Source organism: Xenopus laevis, chromosome 5L (genome assembly GCF_017654675.1).
Source record: "Xenopus laevis strain J_2021 chromosome 5L, Xenopus_laevis_v10.1, whole genome shotgun sequence".
In the NCBI taxonomy this organism is placed as follows: Eukaryota; Metazoa; Chordata; class Amphibia; order Anura; family Pipidae; genus Xenopus; species Xenopus laevis.
This window is the reverse complement of record NC_054379.1, coordinates 82,647,825-82,672,044: the sequence shown is the minus strand read 5'-3', so window position 1 is coordinate 82,672,044 and position 24,220 is coordinate 82,647,825. Positions and strand designations below refer to the sequence as shown.

At 39.9% G+C, this 24,220-nt stretch overlaps 1 protein-coding gene across 1 annotated transcript in view; it reads left to right on the top strand.

The window, feature by feature from the left end:
• Positions 1-23,136, top strand: part of qrsl1.L (QRSL1, glutaminyl-tRNA amidotransferase subunit A L homeolog) — a gene marked incomplete in the record, with an annotated part of 28,351 nt that extends 5,215 nt beyond the window's left edge. Inside the window, 12 exon segments of the mRNA NM_001087422.1 lie at positions 2,368-2,462; positions 3,203-3,223; positions 9,537-9,540; positions 9,543-9,553; positions 12,520-12,530; positions 12,533-12,536; positions 18,091-18,114; positions 18,116-18,119; positions 18,121-18,312; positions 21,050-21,167; positions 21,510-21,715; positions 22,725-23,136. Coding sequence (NP_001080891.1) covers positions 2,368-2,462; positions 3,203-3,223; positions 9,537-9,540; positions 9,543-9,553; positions 12,520-12,530; positions 12,533-12,536; positions 18,091-18,114; positions 18,116-18,119; positions 18,121-18,312; positions 21,050-21,167; positions 21,510-21,715; positions 22,725-22,936 — 902 coding nt within the window.
• Between the last annotated feature and the right edge of the window lie 1,084 nt (positions 23,137-24,220).

The following is a 24,220-nucleotide window of genomic DNA, read 5'->3' as shown; positions in this document are numbered from 1 at the left end:
AGTGCCAACTTTGTAGGGAACATTGCCTCTGGGGCTTAGTGGTAGATCACAGAGTTTCCTAGAAGGGTTGATGCATTAACCTGTTTTGCGATGGAGCTAAGAATATGCTACTGATCCCCCCTCCCTCACTAAATTTAAGGAAATGGGAAAACTGGTACAGGTATGGGATCTGTTATCCAGAATGCTCAAAAACAGGGTTTTTTCAGATAATGAATCACTTCATACCTTAAGTCTACTAGAAATGTAAACATTAAAGAGGACCTGTCACCTTAAGAAATAATTAATTTAATTCCAAATCCTATTTTATGATGTTAGTCAAGCAAAAATAAACTTCACTTGCACTGTTTGACTATTTAGCTCCTGTTTTTTTTTCTAACCCCATCACAAACTCCTAAAAGAACTCTTTCATATCTTTTTCACTGCTGGGAATACATTTAGGGAGTAAGTTACTAAATCTCAATTTTTTTTTTTCTGTTTGGGATTTTTGGGGCAAAAACTCTTGTGGGGAAAAAAAACTTGACTTGATTTATTATACCTCAATGCTGCAAAAAGCCAGAATCTGAAACCCGGCATCTCAAACCTGTCAAGGTCATGTGCAAGTCAATGGCAGATGTCCCTATCCCAATTTAAAGCTGTCGTGGTCTGCCCTGGGTTTAGTTTGATGATCTGAAAAATGTGGGGGGTTTTCGGCGATAATTACAAAAATTTTGCGTTTTGGGAGTAAAGTCCAAAAAATTCGTACAATTTGAATTTTATCTTAATCTAAACTCGTTTGGGCTAGGCAAGGGTTTTCTTCAGAGCCGGGCCACACCAGGCAGGCGCCCTAGGCAACCTGGCCGGCAGCAGTGCCAACTGAGCGCGCACATGTGCGAGTTGACGCCGCCACGCATTGGCAAGTTGACGCCGATGTGCAGAAGCGCCAATCGGCATGTGAGGAAGCACAGGAAGATGGAGAGTTAGGGGACCAGTCATGGGGTAGGCGACAGAGCAGGTACATGCCTGGCGCCCCACCAGCTTTGCTCTCTAGGCACGTGCCTACTCTGCCTACCCCTAGTTCAGGCCCTGGTTTTCTTGTATGTTTAATGTATGATAGAAAAGAGGAAAAAAAAGGGGACCGCAAACAACTCACCGCTCTCCCCTCACAACACAGGTGCTCTGTCAGACAGTGTCCCCACTGTATATACACCAAAAATCCAAAGAACAGACGGCACTTCTGTAAGGTGGGTTTTATTGGAGGTCCTGCTGGAAAAAACCTTACGCGTTTCGGGAGTTATCCCTTAGTCATAGGTTAAAAGTTTTAACCTATGACTAAGGGATAACTCCCGAAACGCGTAAGGTTTTTTCCAGCAGGACCTCCAATAAAACCCACCTTACAGAAGTGCCGTCTGTTCTTTGGATTTTTGGTGTTTAATGTATGCACCCACTTCTTGTACAATGCTTTAGAATATGTTATTTTATAAATACTGTAATAATAATAATTTAAAGGGGAACTATTGCGAACATTTACATTTAATATAAGCTGCATCATACTGAAATAAGAAACTTTCTAAATACAATCAATTAAAAATTCTGTACTGTTTCTGAAATAATCAAGTTTATGTTCACTATTCCTCTCTCAGCATCTGTTTCTCTTCATTCTCTCTTCATGCAGCAGTTGGGTGTCAGATAATCATTGACAGTAAGATCCAATATATGTTATAGGGTATGCTCTCTTTCCTAGCTGATGTGTTGGAGCTCACTCAAAAAACTGATTCCAGTACAGGTATGTGATCCATTATCTGGAAACCTGTTATCCAGAAAGCTCAGAATTAGGGAAATACATTATTTTCTAGTAGACTTAAGGTATGAAGATCCAAATTATGGAAAGATCAGTTATCCAGACAACCCCAGGTCCCGAGCATTCTGGATAACCAGTCCCATACCTGTACAAAATCTAACACAATCTAACCAAACAACTTCGCTGCTATAAATTCTGCATGTAGGAAGACAGGATTTTTGGTGATTTTAATAGAGTGAGCTCTAATACATCTTCTAGACAAAAGAAGCCCCCCTAAAAATATATTTGATTTAACTCATTCAAAATCAGACTCCCAACTGCATGAAGAGAGACAAATGCTGAGAGGGGGATAGTGAAGAGTAATTTGAATATTTTAGAAACTGTTCAAAATTTTGAATCGATTTTATTTACAAAACATCTTTTCTGTATAAGAAAGCTTATATTAAATGTTAATTTTTGTGAAAATTCCCCTTTAAATTAATACTTTGTGTCCCAGAAACATTACAATAGACCAGCATGACAGTCCATTACTGCAGGTTTAGATTTTTTTTAATAAATGTAAAAAATAGACTTTCACATTGTTTTTCAAGGTTATGTTGCTCCATATAATGCTACAGTTGTTCAGAAATTATTTGATCAAGGAGCTGTGCTTATGGGAAAAACAAACCTGGATGAGTTTGGTATGGGGTAAGTAAATGTTCTGTGTTATTACTACTGTTTACTTTTGTGTTTCTCTCTTACTGCAACAATGGGCCACTGTTAAGATTTTTTTATTGGCATGTGAAGGATCTTTATTTTAAAAATATCCTATTCAGGTTTTTAAGGGCAGAGGCATCACGTGGAGATTCGGGGAGATTAGTCTTCTTCGGGCGACTAATCTCCCCTCTAAATCGTCAGCGGGATGGCACTTGGAGCGATTCGTTTTCCGAAGTCGCCCATCCTGCCGGTGGTTTAGATTCTAGCTGGGAAGGCAGTTCGGGGAGATGAGTTGTCTGAAGAAGAAGCGATTTGTGGCCGGGTGACTTAATCTCCACGTATCTCCATGTGTGTCTCTACCCTAAAGATTTATAAACATGCAGGTATTCTTCAGTAGAAAAACAATCCATTTGCAACTAGTATTTCTCAGTAATAAAAAAACAGTACCTTGAACAAAATTAAGATATAATTAGCCCTTATAGGCATAAAAACAATCATTTTGGGTTTATTTCATCCTAAAGGCATATTGATCCAAATTATGGAAAGATCCATTTCCCCTTCAGAAACCCCCATGTCCTGAGTACTATGGATAGTAGATCCCAAACCTGTTTAAGTATTTCTTGAGGTTTTGAGAATCTGTACGTAGAGAATTGTAATATTCCTTCATGCATGTTACAAAAACCACAGACGACTCATTGCTCATGTCTTGTTCAGTTGTACCAAAAATGTAGTATTTTTGTCTGTTCAGTAAGATAGACGTATCATGTGGCATGGTAACATTAGTGCACTAATACTATGACCAATGTCTGCACCTAATTTGCAGAAACTAATCCATTGGGGTAAAAACCATCTTAAAAACATATAGAATCATCAAGTAAAACATCATCATACAGGACATCCTCAGGTTACTCACATCACCTGACCCCTTTCGTGCATTTCATCAGAGGTGAGCTATTGGTTTTCCACACCCATAATTTTCCACTAAACATAATTCAAATCATATACCCTACCGTATTTGAAAGGGGTAGTCATCGAAAAACATGTTTTTTTCAAACACATTAGTTAATAGTGCTACTCTAGTAGAATTCTGCACTGAAATCCATTTCTCAAAAGAGCAAACAGATTTTTTTTTATATTCAATTTTAAAATCTGACATGGGGCTAGACTTTTGTCAATTTCCCAGCTGCCCCAGGTCATGTGACCTGAGCCTGCACTTTAGGAGAGAAATGCTTTCTGGCAGGCCGCTGTTTTTCCTTCTCAATTAAACTGAATGTGTCTCAGTGGGACATGGGTTTTTTTTACTATTGAGTGCTGCTCTTAGATCTACCAGGTAGCTGTTATCTTGTGTTAGGGAGCTGTTATCTGGTTACCTTCCCATTGTTCTTTTGTTTGGCTGCTGGGGGGGTTGATATCACTCCAACTTGCAGTACAGTAGTAAAGAGTGTTTGAAGTTTATCAGAGCACAAGTCACATGACTTTGGGCAGCTGGGAAATAGACAATATGTCTAGCCCCATGTCAGATTTCAAAATTGAATATAAAAAAATCTGTTTGCTCTTTTGAGAAATTGATTTCAGTGCATAATTCTGCTGGAGCAGTACTATTAACTGATTCATTTTGAAAAAAAAAATTTCCCATGACAGTATCCCTTTAAAATAAAGTGTTTTAGTATGTTGTAGACATTCCGAGACAATTTGCCTCTTTGGTCTTCAATTTTTATGGTTTTTCCATTACATAGCGCTTTGTCCCGCAGCTCTCAGTTTGGTATTTCAGCAGTTATCTGGTTGCTAGAGTCTTCAACCTTACAACCAGGCAATAGTTTGAATGAGTAATTAAAAGTAAAAATAAAGTTGTGGCCACACAGAGAAATTGTTCTGGGCCAGTAACCCCCATTTGAAAGCTGGAAAGAGGCAGAAGAGGAAGGCAAATAATTAAAAACCCATAAATAAGGAAAACCAATTGCAAAGTTCTTAGGAATAGGGCATTTTATAAAACACTATTTTATACTATTTATCAAAGATGGAGTGTTATTTTTTTTTTACCTCAAATAACCTCAAAACTCGATGGTATCTTATTTAAGGAAAAAATCAAATGGCAAAACCCGATTCTGCAAGTTCAAGTCCTGCAACCCGAAAACTCAAATTGATCGCTCAAAACATTTGAGTTTTTGGGCAAAATCCTCTGAAAAAACTCGAACATCAAGCAGGCTAATAACCTCTTCAAATGGTACCAGGGACCTCAGCCATTGACTTCTACAGAGCCTCGACAGGTTTTAGGTGGTGTATTTTTGGATTCGAGTTATATCCTGGGTCGAGGTATAATAAATCTCGAATTTCGAGGTTCTTTTGTTTGTTTTTTTAAACTTGAAATTGTGAGTTTGGACCAAAAATACAACTAAAATTTTTTTGGAATAAACAATTCGAACCTTAATAAATCTGCCCCTAAAAATTAACAGAATGGCGAGCCACCCCTTTAATGCCAGAATAAATCCAATTTTAAATCCAATCTCTTGAGTCAGCACTGTTTATATTACCTCCTCTAGCTCCCACTTGCACATTTTCTATTCCTTATAGTTGTTTGTAACTTAAGTTTTCTTGATGATAATATTTTACATTGCATTTCACTATCACAAATATATTTTTATTTTTTATATTACCCTACTGAATCTAATTTGAATCAAGCCATGTGGTGCATTATGAGTGTGGTAAGAGATAAAACTTTCTTCTGATGAAATGCCCAGGTGCATTAAATTCATCTGGTGATATGTGCGTACTCTGAGGATGTCATTTTACATCTGTTCTCTGTCCTGCTTAATTTTGATAGATTGGAGCTTGATGGCAGAAAGCAGGGGTGACAATTAAGCTCAAGAGTGGAAAAAATGTTGGTATACTACTTTTGCCACTAATCTTGAGTTGTTCAGTTTGGATATAATAGACGAGTCAACCCACCATGTGAAATTGGATCTGCATCCAAAACATGATATCACAGCCCAAATATAGGGCTACTGCACAAAGTCTGATGCCTTTAGTAAATCCAAATATACCATCATTCTGGAGCCTGTTGTCATGAAGGTGGGTGTGGACCCACATCAGGTAAATGGGCATGGATTTCTTATACATAAAGTCCAATGGTATTTGGAAGTTGCCACATTGTGACAGTCAGTTTGCAAGTACTTGCACAGACGTTATTAAAGGGGAACTATTGCCAAAATGTAATATTAGCTTCAGCATACTGAAATAATGAACTTTCTAAATACAATCAATTAACAATTCTGCATGGTTTCTGAAATAATCAAGTTTATCTTCACTATCCCTCTCTCAGCATCTGTTTCTCCTCATTCTGTCTTCATGCAGCAGTTGCGTGTCAGATATTCATTGACAGTTAGATCCAATATATCTTATGGGGGGGGGGTCCTTGTGCCTAGAAGATGTATTAAAGCTCACTCTGTTAAAATCACCAGCCATTGTGTCTCTCTACATGCAGGATTTGTGCAAAAGGCAGTTATGTTATTTGTTCTGAAATCAGAGCTCTAATTCATCTGCTAGGAAAGGAAGCCCCCTATAAGATATATTGGATCTAACTGTCAATGCATATCTGACACCCAACTCCTGCATGAAGACAGAATGAAGAGAAACCAATGCTGAGAGAGGGATAGAACTTAAACTTGATTTATTCAGAAACACTGCAGATTATTTAATTGATTGTATTTAGAAAGTTTCTTATTTCGCTATGCCGAAGCTTATGTTAAATGTTAATTTTCGCAATAGTTCCTTTTTAACTAATGATTTTGGATGATCTAAGCCTCATGACTAGGGATCTTTGTCTTCCTTGTGGCAGCCCGTCTATCCTGTGGGTTTTCCTGACAGGGAGAGAAGCCTCGCTTGTCAAGATAGGCTGCCTCTTCCAGGTAGTTTTGTGCTTTGAAGTTAATGGTCTATTAGCAAAGTATAATGGACAGACTCAGGAGCTGTACAGGTTCATGGAGCAAAAAAGTAGGAAAAAAGAAACACAGCTGCATTGGTGTAAACAAATACCTCCAAGGTGTTTATTGCGGAGTGCAAGCATAAATAACAATCGTTTCAAGGGCCTCACACCCCTTTTGTCAGTGGTAAAGCACACACAACCATAGCCGTGTTAAACTTCCTTTTACGTTTAAATTAGTAACACCCCCTAACGTGCAATAACCTATGGCATTTTAGGCACAACTGTTAATGATACTGTATACCCCAATAAAGCCATTGGTGGGAAACTTGCCCTTGCATAGTTGCCTCAAGCATCATGCGCATGAAAGCGTCTGACGTTTATATAATCTTCAAATAGAACCAGCAACAATGGGATATTTTGAAAAAAATTTTTTAAAGGGATGGTTCACTTTCAAGTTAACTTTTAGTATGCTATAGAATGGCCAATTCTAAGCAACTTTTCAATTGGTCTTCATTATTTACAGCTTTTGAATTAATTGCCTTCTTCTGACTCCAGCTTTCAAATGGGGGTCACTGACCCCATTTTTACAACAAATGCTCTGAAAGTCTACAAATATATTGTTACTGCTACTTTGCATTGCTCATCTTTCTGGTCAGGTCACTCCTATTCATATTCCAGTCTCACATTTAAATCAATGTATGATTGCTAGGATTATTTGGATCCTAATAACCAGATAGCTCAAACTGCAAACTGGAGAGCTGCTGAATAAAATCTAAATAATTTAAAAGCCAAAATAATAAAAAATTAAAACCTTTTTAATTTTGTCTCACTCTCTACATCATACTTAGGGGTTTATTTATCAAATGTCAGTTTGAGTTTGTGTTTTTGTTTTTTGTTTTTTACTCAAACTTGAATGTAGTCACAACTCGAATGGTACCTTATTTATGAAAAAACTCTGTCTTAAATTCTAATGAATGTAACCAACAAAAAAAAAACACTTCGAACTTCTACATGAACGTGGCAGGTTTTAGGTGGCGACTTATTGAATAGAGTTACTCCCAGGGTAGGGGGGTGATAAATCTCGGATTCGAATTGGTGGTTTAAAACTCGAAAGGTTTTTACCAAATGGGACTTTTTCCTGTAGGATCTGTTGTCAGTGTAATAGTGTTATCAAAGGGGAATTTGTGATGCATTCAAGTTTAGGGAAAACAATACCAATTTGTGGTTACCACACCTGCACAGGCACATTTTCTGTCTACTATTTGAAGTGCCCTTGTTGCCTTGGTTATGTGGGGAAACCCATACTATGTGCTAAGGGCAGGGTGGCAAAATACAAATCAGATCTTGCCACAAGTAAGAATACCTCTGTAGCTAGACATTTTAAAGAAATAGGTCACAATCCATCTTGACTTAAGTTTCAGATACTGAAACATATTCCAAGACCAAAGAGGGGTGGTAGTAGGGAGAGTATTCTATGACAACACGAAGCTAAATGGACGTACAGATTGATCACTGTAACACCTTATGGCCTTATTGAATGGATAGAATATCATTGGTTTCTATGAACAAGTGTCACGATAAGTCAGACACATTCATTCACATGATGCTTGATGCTAGCACGTAAGGGCGAGATTCCAACCAATGGCTTTACTGGATTGTATAATTTACAGTTGCTCTCAAGATTTCTTTCTGTATTGCACTTTAGGGCTGTTACTAATTCAAATGTAGTGGCATGATGCCCTTGAAACATTTGGTATTTATGCTTACACTCTACAATAAACAACATGGAGGTATTTGATTACACCAACAAAGTTGCAAGTGTGTGTTTCCCTTCTTTTTTAGTCCTTGATGTTCTGCACAGTGAGCCTTGTGTTTTTGGAAAAAAATGCACTTAAAGGAGAACTAAACCCTAATAATGAATAGGTTTAAAAATGCCATGTTTTATATACTGAACTTGTTGCACCAACCTTAAAGTTTCGGATTTTCAATAGCAGCAATGATCCAGGACTTCAAACTTATCACGGGGTCACCATCTTGGAAGGTGTCTGCGACACTCACATGCTCAGTGGGCTCTGAGCAGCTGTTCAAGCAGAAAATTAGGTTGGCCTGTCATATAAGCTGATGCTACAGGGCTGATTATTAAATTCTGATGCGAATTGTACTGGTTTCTGTGCTGACATGTAGTAATTATCTGTATTAATTACTAATCAGCCTTATATTGTGACATTTCTATTCTATGTGTACTGTATATTGTGAGTGGGTCCCTAAGCTCAGTAAGTGACAGCAGCACAGAGCATGTGCAGTGAAGCAGCGGAAAAGAAGATGGGGAGCTACTGGGGCATCTTTGGAGACAAAGATCTTCCCTGTTGTCGCCTTGGGCTGGTACAGAAGCTCAAAACAATAACGTACAACATTTCTAGCCTAGTTCTTTAGTTTAACTTTCCTTGTCCCTTAAAGGAACCGTTCAGTGTGAAAATAAATACTGGGTAAATAGATAGACTGTGCGAAAAAAAAAATGTTTCTAATATAGTTAGTTAGCCAAAAATGTAATGGATAAAGGCTGGAGTGAACAGATGTCTAATAAAACAGCCAGAATCCAACTTCATGCTTTTCAGCTCAGGTGAGAACCTTGCCTCAGGCGGCAGTGAGCGGCAAGTTACAAGGGGCTACAAAAAGCCACCTCCTTAAACTTTAACTGGAAATTTGGCTCTGTTAGTGAAGCAAGCAGTGTAGCGCTCATTGCACTAGCGATGCAGCTCCTTTTGACCCGCTCCAACGCGAAACTTTTAAGTGCAGAGCAGGAGAGGGGGGTGGCATTGGGGTTGCTGCCCCAGGCGGCAGCAGCAGCCCAAGGATCACCCCTGGGAGTATGCTATAATTCTGAAATATTCTTGAAATATATTTTTATTAGGCCAAATCATTTGGGCTAATAAATATGTGTGTTCTTTATCAGTTTATTCGCGTCCCCTTCACTGTGAGGTGTTCTGGAACTGCCACTCCATTATATATAATGTTCAGTTTTAAGACCAGTTTTTTTCCCTAGCAATCCAATTGATAAAACCTCCTGAACAGAAGAGTTGACCTTCTGCAATAATACAATTTTCAGTTGGTACCAGCCCTTTCCTAAAACCAAATCTGAGTGCTTATACTGTGCATTTGTCGTTGAAATGAAATGGTTTTTTTTTTTTAAAAAAAAAAAAAAAAAAAAGCCTGTTGCCAAGCATTTTATATAATTATTGCTCTTGTCATTAATTTGAAACCTGGGAGTTCATAAAAATTTTGTTTTGTAATTTTGTTTGCCTCCTCAAAATATTTTTTGGATTTTAATGGAAACACAATGAGCACCATTGAATTCAGCCTGGTTTGGGCCAACTTGACAAATGTCTGTCGAGACACTGCACTTAATGAATAGCTGCTATTGAGTTTGATTCATGGATATCCCAAATTTTTTTTACCTTTGCAGTTCATTGTGACATGCAGGTATTAATACTATTTTGTATGTCAGTCAGTCTGGCTGGCATATTACTGACATGGAAGGATAGAAAGTTGCCAACCTACCTGTCAGGGCCAGAACTAGGGGTAGGAAAAAGAGGCACGTGCTTAGGGCGCAAAGCTTGGAGGCTCAGGCATGAACCTCATAAGCAGCCTATCCCTAGTCCGCCACTGAAGAAGGTTAACTGGGTGTTGCTGACTACAAAGAGCATGCACGTCATCATTTGCATTTACACTACTGCGCGTGGGGGGGGGGTTGGGGCGCGATGTGGTTGCCTGAGGCGCCTGGCCGGCATTGCCTGGCACTGCTACCTGTGAATTACAAAAGTAGATTTGAAAACAAATTAAAGGACATGTGAACCCTCCCCACAAAAATGTAATCCGTGAACAGCCTCTTTGAAATCTTTAGATACCTGCCATTGTTGTTAAAAGGTTAACAGTAAGGCTGCAGCTTCCCCTTAATCACTTAGAAATCCTTCTCCTCTAACCCACTCTGCCCCCTTCCTCAGGAATTTACTTTGGCTCTAGGCACATGAGCATGGTCAATTCTTCTCTGCTCAGATTACTAAACACACCCTCCAGTCTAACGGCCAATCAAGAGATTTCATTGCTGATCCTATTTTTTTCCCTCTTAACCGCCTACCCTGAGCTCAGCTTAATCATTACAGTGCTCAACCCCAGCACAACTTTTTATCAAAGTATGTTGTGCCTGTGTAAGCCTGCGTTCTGTGCTGCATGAACTTTACAGCATACATGTCCTGTTTGCATGTTAGTGTCACTGATGATGTGTCAGAGGAAAAATGGCCACTGGGTGAAAGCTGCTAAATATGGAATGCTGCAGTACGCTGGAGAATAATTTTGCTGATATACACTGACAGACAGCAACAAATGAAGGCAGCAGGGCAGATTATGTATGCAGTTGGTTCCAGACTGAAAGAGCAACAGTGAGGCTATCAATCTGAGACGTCTAGGTCAAAAATACTAAAAGAACTTTGAAGTGCATGTCTAAAATGGTCAGTCTGCTTTAGTGCAAGTGGTAAATAGAATAGGAAAGGTTACAAAACTGTGGGCTGATCCTCTAGGTGGGCCCATGGGTTGAAATTTTAAAATGAAGTCGCATCTGTCCTCTAAAAGATTATCAGACTTCAAATATCTGTAACCTTGTTTTGAGTAAAGATGTGCCTGACCAAATGTGGCACAGAAAAGAGGGACTGGAAGTTGAACCAAACGGACTGTAAATCTATGGAAATTTATGAATGGCTGGGATAGAGACAGAAAACCTTTTTTGTTGTTGTTTAAGAACATGCAGATTTCAAAGAAAACATTTCCAAAAATAAAGTAAATGGGGCTTAGAAATTTTTTTCGATGGGGTTGAGGAAAACTCTGGGACGGAAAAAAATTGTTTTCCAGGGGGGTTTTTTTTTTCCCCCTTTTATTTTTGGGGATTGGTTTTTTTTTAAAAGGGGGGAACTTTTTCCAAAAAAAAAAAAAAATTTTAAAAGGTTTTTCCCCGGGCCTTTTTTTTCCCTCCAAAAATTTCCCCAAATAAACAAAAAAAATTGATTTCTGAAAAATCAAGCCCTCTTACCCCAACCCTCCCTAGATTTTTTTCCCCTTAGGGGGGCCCAAAAATTCGGGAAAAGTTTTTTTCGATTTCATATTTTTTTTTCCCCTTTTCCCCCCTTTTGGGGGGCCCCCTTTTGCCAAAAAATTTTTTTGGGTTTTTCACTCTATTCCCGGACAGATTTTTATCAAAAGTTTTTTGGGGTTTAAATTTTTTTTTTGGGGTTTGGAAAAATTTCGGTTTTAAAAATTTGGAAAAATTTTTTTTTGGGCGGGAAAAGGAAGCCCCAAAAGAACTTGTTTTTTTTCCCAACTGCTGCTAAAAAAGGGGGGAAAAAAAAGGGGCCGGGGGGAAAAGGGGGGGCCAAATTAAATAAAAAGGAAACTTGCCCTTGGGGGGGAAACAATGCCAAATTTTAAAAAGGTTTTAAAATTTTAAAATTACTTGATAGAAATTACAAAATTTCCCAATTTCAGGGGGCTAAATGGCAAGAAAGAAAAGAAGGGACCCCAAAAATTTTAAAAAAATTTTTAAGGGTTTTTTCCCCGGGGGTTTTTTTTGGGGGTAGCTTTTGGGGGAAACAGGGCAATGAGAAGTGTGCAAAATTTGCTTTTTTCCTTAAAACCCGGTGAAAAAACCAAAAAAACACTTTTGATTTTAAAAAGGGGAATGAAAAGTTTTTTAAAATTTTTGAGTTTTTGAACTTTTTCCTAAAAAAAAGGGGGTTTTGGTTCCTGAAGGTTTGTTTTCCCCTGAAAATTTATAAAAAAAAAAGGCTTTTTTCCCCCAAGGGGGTTCCATCTCCCTTTTCCCCGGAAAATTTGTTCCCAAAACCCCCTTGGGCTTTTCCCCCGGGGGCCCCGGGGGGTTTTAAATTTTAAAAAAATTCCCAAAAAACCCCGGAAAAATTTTAAAAAAGATTTAAATGACAAAAACCTTTTTTAAAAAATTTTCCCTTTGGGGCAAAAAGGGGGGGAATTCCAAAAAGGAATTTTTTAAAAATTTGGGGTTTTTTAAATTGGGGGTACGCCTTTTTTAAAAGGTTGTTGCGGGAAAAAAAAACCCGGGGCCCCCAAAAATGCCAAGATTAAAAAAAGAAAACCTTCCTTTGAAAAAAAAAATTGGGGGAATTTGGGGAATAGGATAAAAAGGGGTTAATTGGCATTTGTTTTTAAAACCCTGATTTTTTTCTGGCCCCTTTTAAAAAAATTTTTTTCTTTTAAGTTTTTTTTAAAAAAAAGGAAAAACCCCCAAGGGACCCTTTTTAAAATTAGAAACCTTTAAAGTTTTTCCCTTGGGGTAGTTGTTGTATACAAATTTATTTAAAAAGGGGGGAAATTTTTTTTAAATTCTTTTTAAAAATAAATTTTTTTAAATTTTTTTTTTGCCCCGGGGGCCCCCAAACCCAATTTCCCCAAATTTTTTGGGTAATCCGCCTTTTTTTACGGGAAAAAGGGGGAAAGGGGTGTTAAGATTTTTAAAAAAACCCTTTTTCCCCCAAACCCCTCGTTTTCCTTCCAGTGGCCCAAAAGGGGGTCCCCCGGGGGGGCCCCAAACCCAGATTTTAAAAGGTGAAAGGGGCCTTAACCCCCCAATGGTCTTCCTCTTTTTTGTTGGTTTCCCCAATTTGCCCCCCCTAATCGGGTTTTTGGGGGTGAAAAACCCCGGGGGGCAGGTTTGTGCTGGGGGCCTTAAGAACCCCCTAAGGGGGAGGGAATGGCGCCAAAAAGGACGTTTTCAGAGGGAAAATCCCCCCGGAAAAAAAGGGGTTTTTTTCCCCCAGCGAAAAAGGAACGCCCAAAAAAGCGCCCCCCGGCTCAGCGGAGCAAAGGGTTGAAGGGGGGCCTTTTTGGTTGGGGAGGGGGGGAAAAACACAATGGGGGGGGGGGGGTTTTGGCCGGGAAGAAAGAGGGGAAACCGAAAAAAAAAGGGTCCCCCGGGCCAAAATTTTGGAGGCCCCGGGAATCGCGAACCGAAAGAGGGCCCCAAAATTGAGGGGGGGGAAAAAAGGTAGGAATTGCCCTTAAGGGGGGTTGGCCCCCCGGTGCAAGAGTTTGGGGTTGGGGGCGGGGAAAATTTGTGATAGAAATTTTTTCCCCCAAAATTGGGGGGGGGTTTTTTGGTTCCCCCGGTTTTTTACGGTTAAAAAGGGCCCCCCTTTCAGGGGAAAAAATTTGTTTTTAAAAATTTGGAATTTTAAAAATTGTTTAAAAAGGGAAAAAGGGGAAAAAGGGTTTACATGGACCCCTTTTTGGCTTTTGGAAAAAGGTTTCCCCCCAAAAAATTCCTAAAGGGGCTTAAAAGGGAAAATTAAAGGGAAAACATAAGGGGGGGCCCCTATGGTGTTTTTTCCCCTTTTCACCTTCATGTTCTGAAAAAGGGTACCCCCCCCTTTTTTAAAAGAAAAGGGGGGTTCTTTTTCCCGGCCCATGGGTTTTTAAAAACCCTCCCCCCTTTTTGCAAGCCCCAAATTTGGGGATGCCTTTTCCCCCCCCTTAAACCAAGGGGTTGTACAACATGCGGGGGCCCTTTTTTTTGGGGGTTTACCCCCTTTTGCCGGGGAAACCCTTTTTTAAGGGGGGGGTTTTTCCAAAAGAAAAAATTTGGGGCCAAATTTTTGAGTCTCCCCCGGAAAATGTTTTTCAGATAAAAAATTTGGGGTTTTTCCTTCCCTTGGGGGAAACGCAAAATTCAGAACTTTTTCAGGGGAAAAGGAAAAGGAAAATTTTTTCTGGGGAAAGGGGGTTTTTGCTTTTTTTTTCCAAAAAGGAAAAATAGAGAAGGGGGGTTAAAGGGCCCCAAAAGGTTAAGGGAAAAAAACCCCCTTTAATTGTTTTTGGGGGGAAAAAAGGTTAAAACCGGGGGTTTTTTGGGTGGGGGCGGGGAAAAAAATTTTTCCCCCCTTTCCCGGGTTGGGGGGAAAAAGACGGTGCCCTTTAAAAAACCGGGGGGGTTTTTGAAAAAAATTAAAAAAATTTTCAGTTTTTAAAAGGGAAAAAGGGGAAGGGGGAGAAAAAGGTGTAATCCGGGGGGGAAAGGTTGGGGGCAAAAAATTTTTCCCGGGGGGGGGAGTTTCTCAAAATTTTTTGGGAAAAAATTCTGCCAAAAGGGGTGGGGGGGCCTTTGGGGTTTTGGGGGGTTGGGGTTGGGGCAAAAAAAAGGGGGAATTTTTCCCCCGGGGGGTTGGGGGGGCCCCCCCAAGCTTTTTTTTTGCCCCCCCCAAAAATTTTTGGAAAAGAAAGGGACCCAAAAAACCCCAATTCAAAAAAAAAAGGGGTTTTTTAAAGCGGAAAGGAGAATTTTAGTAGCCCGGGGGGGGTAGCTCCCCCTTTTCCACATCAAGAGCAAAAAAAGGGGGTTGGGGGAAAAAACCCTTTTGGGAAACCCTTTTTTCTTCAAATTTTTAAAAGGGGGGTTCCCCGGGGGTTTAATTTTTGGAAATTTTTCCCCAAAAATTGGGGTTTTTAAGGGGGGGGAAAATTAAAAAGGGAAAAAAAAACCCCCCTCTCTGGATTATGGAAATTTTTCTGCTTAAAAAAACCCCTAGGCCCCCTTTGGGGGTTCCTAAAAGGAAGGTTTTGGGGGCCCCGCCCCCAAATGGGGGGGGGGAATTGGGGGCCTTAAAGGGAAATTTTTTTTTTAAGTTTTCCCGGGGGTTGGGGGGAAGGGGGGGTTTCCCGGGGGGGGGAAAATTTTTTTTTTTTCCCCCCCCTTTAAGGGGAACCTTTTCCCCGGGGGGAAAGGCCCCCCAAAGAGGTTTTTTTTTTCCCCCGGCCGGGGAAAAGGGGAATTCAGGAAAAAGGGGGGGGGAGGCCTATTTCCCCCCCCTTTTAACCCCGGGTTTTCCTTTCCCGGGGTTTCAAGGGGGGCCAAAAAGGGGGAAGGATTTCCCCCGGGAAAAAGACATTTAACGAAGGGGAAAACCCCCAAAAAGGGGGGGAAAAAAAGGCCCTTTTTCCCCAAAGGGGAGAATTTTTTTTTGGGGGCCCAAAAAGGGCCAAAACAAAAAAAAGGGGAAGAATGGATGGGGGTTTTTCGGGCCCCCAGCAGTTTTGAGGGGCACGGTTTTTTAAAACTTTCCTTTTTTGGGCGGTCGGGCCCCCTTCAAAAAGGGGGAGCCCCAAATGGGTCCTGGGGCCCCCTTTAAAAACCCCAAAATGCGGGGGTTGTCCCCCCCCAAACTTTTTTGGAAAATCCCGGGCCCCCGTAAAAGGGGCTTTTTTTGGCCCCCTTTTAAAAAAGATTCTACATGCCGGGGAAAAGATTCAGTCAACAATGTTAAACGGGTGTCTTATGTGAAAAAAAAAGGGGTTGGCCCCAGAAGCCCCCGTGCTAAAAAAAGGGGGCCCCAAAAAAAGGGAAAGGGGGAAAATCTAAAAAAGGGTGCCCCCCCCTTTACTTTTTCCAAAAAAGTAAAAAATTGGGGGAGGCTTTTTTCTCATTTCGCAACCCCTTGGGGAAAACCGGGAAAGGGGGAGTTTATGTCTGCTTCCCTTTAAAAAGGGGCTTTTTAAAAAATTTTTGGGGAAGGGCCCAAAAAATCGTTTTTTTGGGGGACGGAAAAAAACCAAAAATGCACAGGTTTTTCCCCCGGGGGACCATTTCCTCTGGAAAGAAGCTTGGATCCCCACCCCTGGGGGAAAATTGGAGCAGGTTTTTTTGGGTTTGTCTTTCCCCCCCTTTCCAATGTTTGGGGGGTGAAAAAAAAGGGGTGGATGAAAAAAACCCCCTTTTTGGTTTTAAGCCATAATTCCGTATTGGCCAAAAACCCCCCTTTTTTTCCCCCCCTGCATTTTTTGGAAAAGAGCCACCTCTGGACTCCCCCCTTTGGGGGCCGGTTTTTTTCCCCCCCGGGCCCAGTGGAAAAACCGAGGGAGTTTTTTCCCCTTCCCTGACAAAAGGGAAATTTTGAAAGGCAGAGGCTAGAAAATTTTTGGTTTGGGGGGCCCGGATCTGGAAAAATTTCTTATTAAAAGGCGGGGGGGTTCTCCCCCCCCTAATATTACAGGGGGGGGAATTTTTTTCCCCCAAAGAATTTGAGTACAAAAACAAGTTTCCCCCAAAATACCCTACCCCCCAAACCCCAAAAAAGGGGTGTTTTTTTCCCCCTTTTTGGGGTTTCCAGAGAAAAATTTTAGCAAAAAAAAACCCCGGGGGGGTCAATTTTTCCCCCTTATCTGAAATTGGGGGGTTTTTTCCGGGGGGGGGGACCCCCCGGTTTAAAACCCGGTTCCCCAAAAAACCGCAATAAAAAGGGGGGTTGTTCCTTTCAAGAAATCCATTTTTCCCCAACCTTGGGCCCTTACGATTTTTTTTACCCCCCTTTTAATTTTGGTCTTCCCCTTTTTGGGGGCCTTTTGGGAAAAAAGCCTGGGGGGGGCCCCCCGACGTTGAAAGCCCTATTTCTGGTCGTTTTTAAAACCAAAAATTTTTTGGGGGGGGGTTGGAAGAATTTTTGCTTTGTCAGCAAAAGAGCCAGACACATTGTCCCCGGGGAAAAAAGGTTTTAATGAAACCATTTTTTGTTTTTTTTCCCCAAAAAAAAAATTTTTCCCAAAATTTCAGGGTTTTTTGGGGAAATTTAATTACCACTCCCTTCCTTCTGCCTTTCCCAAAGCCCTAACAAGGCCGAAAAGGGGCCCCCCTTTGGAGGGGGTTTGGGGGGCCCTTTTCCCCGCATTATCTGCCCCCAACGAATTTTTTGGCCCCAAAAATTTTTGGACAATTTTTTCCCCCTGTTCCCCGGGGGCCCCCAAAAAAGGGGGAAATGGCACCAGCTAAAATCTACGACCCCCCGGGGGGGAAAATTGTTCCTGCATTGCAAAAATTTTTAAAATCGGTTGAAGGCAATGAGATTAAACCCCCCGGGGGGCTCACTCTCCCAAGAGGGGGGTTTTTTTCCCCTGGGCGGGGGAACCAGGGCCCCCCAGACCTATCTGAAAGGCTCTAGGGGGAAAAACTTCTTGTACCTTCATTCTCATTTACGGGGGGGAATGTGATGTTGTCTCAAGATGAAAAGGGGTTTTGGGAAAAAAAATTTTTGCAATCTTTTTTTTATGCAAAAAAGTTTTTTGGTTGATCAAAAATTTGGTCCCCCCCCTTTTTTAAAGGGCTTGGGGAAATCCCATGTTGGTGAATTGTCTGCCAATGGGGTGACTTGGGAAATATAGAAATTTTTTCATACTCACCGTTAATTTCTATTTCCAAGTCACTTCCATGCGCAGCATTCACCAACTTCCCTCCCTTCTTCTGGAGCTTGTTACTAGACGAGGATTGCTGGAGGAGCAAGGTATTTAAACCGATCGGTTAACACTTTTCCTGTCCCAGTGACCTGATAGGCCCGGGATTAACCCCATGTTGGTGAATGCTGCCATGGAAGTGACTTGGAAATAGAAATTACGGTGAGTATGAAAAAATTTCTATATTTTTCAGAATTTAGCCTATGGGAGACCATGTTACACAAGTCTTGAAAGAGAACCACATCTGCAGTAAATGTTGACTGACCATTTGTATAATGCAATGCATAATTAGCAAGAGCATATAGTTAAAATGAATTCTATCTTAGCGTCTTCCTTCTTCTACAATGAAATCTACAGAAGTCATGCTGCAGATCAAGTAACAGTCACCTATAAGGTTTTAATTGATGTGAGTAATTTCTTGTGTTATAGGAATACCATGCCCCCGGTCTGTCTACAGAAATCTTGTCACTTTGGTCAAAGACAGCAGACTTGTTGGAAAAAGCTGGAGCCAAGGTCATGGAAGTTTCTTTGCCACATACACCCTATTCAATTGTGTGTTATCATGTCCTGTGCACAGCTGAGGTGGCTTCTAACATGGCTCGATTTGATGGCTTGGAATATGGTAAGAGTCTTTCGTGTTGAGCAGAGAAGCTTATTCGGAGGCGGTGGTGTTTCAAATAAATGACTGATTGTTTAACATAATGTAAACCAGGCAAATTCAGCTTGCAAACTAAGGCAGAAATGGCATCCACAGTATTCAAAATCCTATTCAGGGTACAATTCCACCAAAAATACAGCCCTGACTCTTCACAGAGTACTTAAAGCTGGGTTGCTATACATTATTCCCTATGGGAGCAAATTCGTTTATGGTGCTTTTTGGAAAGTCGTGTATATACAGTTAGGCCCATAAATCTTTGGACAGAGACAACGTTTTTCTAATTTTGGTTGGAAAATTTTTCTAATTCGGAGGTGTTCAGAGACACTGTCTGCTCAAATCCAGCTAAATGCAGTCAAATTGATTGGGAGGCGTTTCATAATACAGATGGACAATGACCCAAAACATACAGCCAAAGCAACCCAGGAGTTTATTAAAGCAAAGAAGTGGAATATTCTTGAATGGCCAAGTCAGTCACCTGATCTGAACCCAATTGAGCATGCATTTCACTTGTTGAAGACTAAACTTCAGACAGAAAGGCCCACAAACAAACAGTAACTGAAAGCCGCTCCAGTAAAGGCCTGGCAGAGCATTAAAAAGGAGGAAACCCAGAATCTGGTGATGTCCATGAGTTCAAGACTTCAGACTGTCATTGCCAGCAAAGGGTTTTCAACCAAGTATTAGAAATGAACATTTTATTTTCAGTTTTTTAAATTGTCCAATTACTTTTGAGCCCCTGAAATGAAGTGATTGTGTTAAGAAAAAAAAGGCTTTAGTTCCTCACATTTTATGCAGTTCAACTGCGTCTGAGTTGTTTCATTTAAAATTCATTGTGGTAATGTACAGAACCAAAATTAGAAAAAGTTGTCTCTGTCCAAAGATTTATGGGCATAACTGTATTTTAAGGCTGTTGTAAAATTCAGCAATTTTAAATTAACCAAGATCTACCCCAGGACCCTGGCTATGGCACCACTACTTAAATTAATACAACTGAATATGCAATATCAGTGTTTCTTTTAAGGGTTAGTTATCTTTCAGTTAACAAAAACAGAAACAATGAGGACCATTTGCATGTTTTATTCAAAATATCACTACATTATATTCAAAGTTAATATTTAAGGTGAATGATCCATTTATGTCTAAAAGATCTGAAGCACTGAGAGTTGTCAATCCTGAACCTAATCAAAATGTAAGCCCGTTTGCAAAATGAATGTGTACATTATACAATTTAGTTGAACTACCCTTTTAAAGTATTTTGGGTTGAATTATCGGGTTTGTTCTGGGAAATATGAAAGAATTAATTATTCTTCTGATTTACTGGATGTGTGACTATAGTGTCTGGCATTTCTCAGGTTTTAGTTTTCCTGGTTCATTTGGTTTTGCTTTGCTGAAGGAACGAGGAAGAAATTCTCAAATAAAATTCTTGAAAATAGCAGTATGCTGTAGGCATTCACTTAATCATAAATCTCTTTTCAATTGATCTATGAAAGTACTGATAATATGTTGACGTTTTTTTTTTCGTTTTTAGCCCATGTAACAATACAGTTGTGATATGTGAATGGTTACAATTCTAATGCAGAAGCAAGTTGGATATTTTCCCTAATTGTAGTGTCTACACACGTGTGTTTTCTGTTTTGGTATTTTTTTTTCTTACTCTGGTATGTTTTTGTAGCATATAGGATCATTAACAGTAATTATGCAAATATAAATGTGTGGTGTTTTGTTTTTTCAATTTTGTTTTCTTTTTAATTACTCAAATTGTGACTAATAGTTTCTTGTAAGCCTAGTAGAGGGACTTTTGAGTTGCACATGTTAATTATAGGAAAATTATGCTGGAGATCTGTAGCGGGACTTTTTCTAAACTAACCTGAGCTGAGTTGATGGAAGTGTACTAGCTGGAAACTATTGGAGTTCTGGTATATGTTACCATTGTTTAAGTACATAGTGATTTGATATACTTGGAAGAAGCAGGACAGTGACCAACGGCCGCCTTCCATATATACAATTTTATGCAGAAAATCAGGATTGTTCTATGTAAAATGAGTTAAATGTGGCGATCCCCATTCTTCTGCACCACAAGGTGTTTTCAGACACGTAAATATTTGTCTCGTTGACAAATTGCCTGTAAGTGCTCTAGGTGAAGGTGCAGAACGAATAACAAGAATAGCAGAAAGCTTAACAGGAAATAAGACTACCCAGTTTAAGTATTTCTCTATGCTGTACACATATTTGTATTAAAATATTTCTTTATAAAGTACAGTTACTATTTAATATTTGAGTGCATTTGTCTGAGAACAAAACATTAAAGTTAGGTGTTACATAAGACAAAACCAGCTGACCGCTACAAATCAACAGATTTCCAACCTGTCCACCTCCCCCATCATCCGTATTTGTCTTAGTGGATCTTTCAGTATCATAGGTGGATCAGTCAGCATTATAGGCTAATTATTAACATTGGTGGGTAATTTCTGTGTTAGACACAGAAATCAATCTTTTGTGCAGTATGTTCAGTTATGAGAAGGGGTGATCATTGAGAAGCAGTGGAAACTACATTTTGACCATCACAGAATCAAGTTGTCAGTCCAGAAACAATTATCCATGTTGCCTTCCTGTTCTTTATCTACTTGTCTTATTTAAGGCAACCTTAAAACAAGTGCATATGTCAAGTTTGAAAGTTAATGCAATAATTTTGTTTCTTATAAAGGGCACCGCTCTGATATTGATGACTCAACAGAAGCAATGTATGCAGCAACCAGGAGAGAAGGCTTCAATGATGTTGTGAGAGGAAGAATATTGTCTGGAAACTACTTTCTTTTAAAGCAGTAAGAAGCTCAAAATGTAGATATAATGTTTAAAAAAATACTGCTACTACTATTTATACAGTATTTTATGTGAAATATCCTTCCATTAACCTCACCTACCTGGACTTCTGCAAATGCAGAACAGAATCTATAATATTGGAATTTTTCTCTTTGACTTTTTTAAAAATCAAAAGATTTAGTGGTATCTTTCATTGTGTCAATCATATTGGTGTGTTGTGAGTATATTATATTATATAAAAATAGATCAAGAACAACTAGAGTATTTCTTAGCTCTTAGGTAAAGGTTTTCCTTGTGCTCCTTTCTGTTGAATTTCTTTCTGATTGCTTATTGTCTGATTCTAGGAACTATGAAAAGTATTTTGTGAAGGCTCAGAAAGTTCGGCGCCTCATAGCAGATGATTTTGTCAAGGTTTTTAACAGTGGCGTCCATGTTTTGCTAACTCCAACTACGCTAGGAGATGCCGCACCCTATTTAGAGTTCATCCAGGAAGACAACAGAACACGCAGCGCTGAAGAAGATGTCTTCACTCAGTGTACCAACATGGCTGGTAAGATCATTTATATGAGTCTAAGGTTTATTACACGTTAAAGGTGCCACCAACACCAGCAAATACAATTTCCTACGATTTAAATTCTCTGTAACATTAAAGGTCTAGTAACACCAAAACCTTTCTGTTTTCTAAACAGAAAACCTTCTGTTCAGTTGAGCATAGGTAATACATATTCACAACTTTCCCCCAAAAGCCCTACCTATAAATCTACAATTGTTTTTAAATAACTCTGAATTTTTAAAAAAGCAGCGATCATGAAGTATGAAAGAAGTTGTGTGCTCACAAATCATGGATCTGAAAAGGGGCAGAAATAATGGAAAAGTAGGTGGAGTTTGGATTGCATGAGCATTCTGGCTGTAACTGGGTTTGATGGGAGCATTGCCTAAAAGTCCTAATTTTCTTGTAATAACATTTCAGTAGTTATATGATAGTTGAGACTGTGGCTTCATTTAAAAAATGTAGTTACTAATTTGTGTTACCTGAAAGGATCTGTCAGTGCAAAGTTGATCAAGGTACTGGTCTCATTGCTCTCTTGGAGTCAGGAAGACATTTTTTCCCCCTCTGAAGAAAATTGGTGATGCTTCACATGCAGCTTTTTGCCTTCCTCTGGATCAACTAGCAGCTAGGCAAAATTGTTGAACTTCATGGGTACTGTATGTCTTTTGACTGGCTGCAACCTTCCTTCTGATCACCTGTTGCTTTCCTAATACCAGAAGTCAATAAGAAGGGGTGGCTGATGGCATTAGGAGTGTGGCAAGTCAGAAAAAGTAAAATCTAACTAAGCAGAAGTAATAACTGGCTTTGTTTACCCATAGCTAACCAGAATGATAACATAAATCTGACATCACAGGTATCTTGGTATATAGTGTCCAACATTTATTATAGTGGCCCTTTAAATTGTGAGTATATTATCATTACATGGGATGTTGTTTTGCTGCCTCTGATATGATTTAGCTGCTAAAGTATGTATTTAAAATATCTTAACATTTTTATGTGTTATCTGCAGGTCTCCCAGCTGTAACAGTCCCTGCAGGCCTTTCTAGTAGGGGATTGCCGCTTGGCCTTCAGTTCATCGGCCGTGCTTTCTGTGAGCGGCAGCTCCTTACAGTGGCCAAATGGTGTGAAAAACAAATGGACTTCTCTCCTTTACAGTTTAACAGAGACTTGGGAAATGGGAGCATTGTTCTGCAATACAGTAAATCTGCTTCCTTTGTGTAGGAAAATAAAGCAACTCTTCAACCAAAGATTTGTAGATAACTTTTCATGAGTTCAGTGTAGGGTACTGCTTGCTGGGCTCGTACACTGTGACTGGGGCCACACACTTGGGTTACATGTACTGTGTCTAGCCACTTGAGATGTTTATAGTGCATATTTTTTTTTATAAAATGTAATAATAAATGATCAATGTCGGGTTCATATGTTCTAGCTGGTCTCCCGATTTGATTTTCCATTAGGGATATATGATTCTTGCCCACAATGAGTACCTTTCTCTTGGATTTGAATTAATACTAAAGGTGGCCATACACGGGCTGATAAAAGCTGCCAACAGACCGAGTATGGGGCCCTGCCCTCGGGCAGATGCAGATCGGACAGGGAAAAAATCCCATCGGATCACGGACTGCATCTGTTCGTTGATACGGTCCCACAGTGGGCATATCAGGGAGAGATCCGCTCGTTTGGCGAAATTGCGGAGCGAACGAGTGGATATCTATGTGAATGGCCACCTTTACTCAAATCGAGCCTGGGTCTGACTTGAACCTTTCAGATTCACTCAGGATATTAACCAGAATGCTTTATTCGAAGTATACATTAATACAAAGTATTACAATGCAAAATATTGGCAAAAAAAGTTAAAATGCTGATTCTGTTTTATCAGCAGTTTATTGAATAGTGCATATTTTTTTAATAATCTTGACTTTTATGTGAAAGCGAAATTTACCTTAAAGGAAAACTATACCCCTGTACAATACAGATCGACTGCCAGACAGGGTCAAGCTGACCTTCAGTTAACAGTTTTAACTCTCACCATCTGTCACCAAATTTGTGAAAGGGGTTCTGTAGTAGGAGACCCAGGAAGACCCCACCTGATGGGAAAATAAGAAAACTTGGGGTTTGACAGTCAACATGGAGGAGGTTTTCTTATGTTTTGAGGATGCTTTGCTACCCCTGCAACTGGGTGTCTTAAGTTTGTGCATGGCATTATGAAATCAGGCTACTAAACCATAATTGGCATGCAATATTAAACCCAGGCTAGGTTTCTGTTGCAGATTGTGTATTCGAGCAGGACAATCACTCAACGTAACCTTTAAAAAGCACTTAATAATGGTGGACTGTTCAGAAGTGGCAAGCAACTAGCCTAGATAACATTAAGCACTGGAGACCTCTGAAAAGTGCAGTGAAAGAGAACTGTAGCAGAGTGGTCCACATTCTTTTGTGAGATGTAGAAAGTGTTGGCGTAGCTATAGGAAGCACTCTATTTCAGATAATTCTAGTATAGGTAAA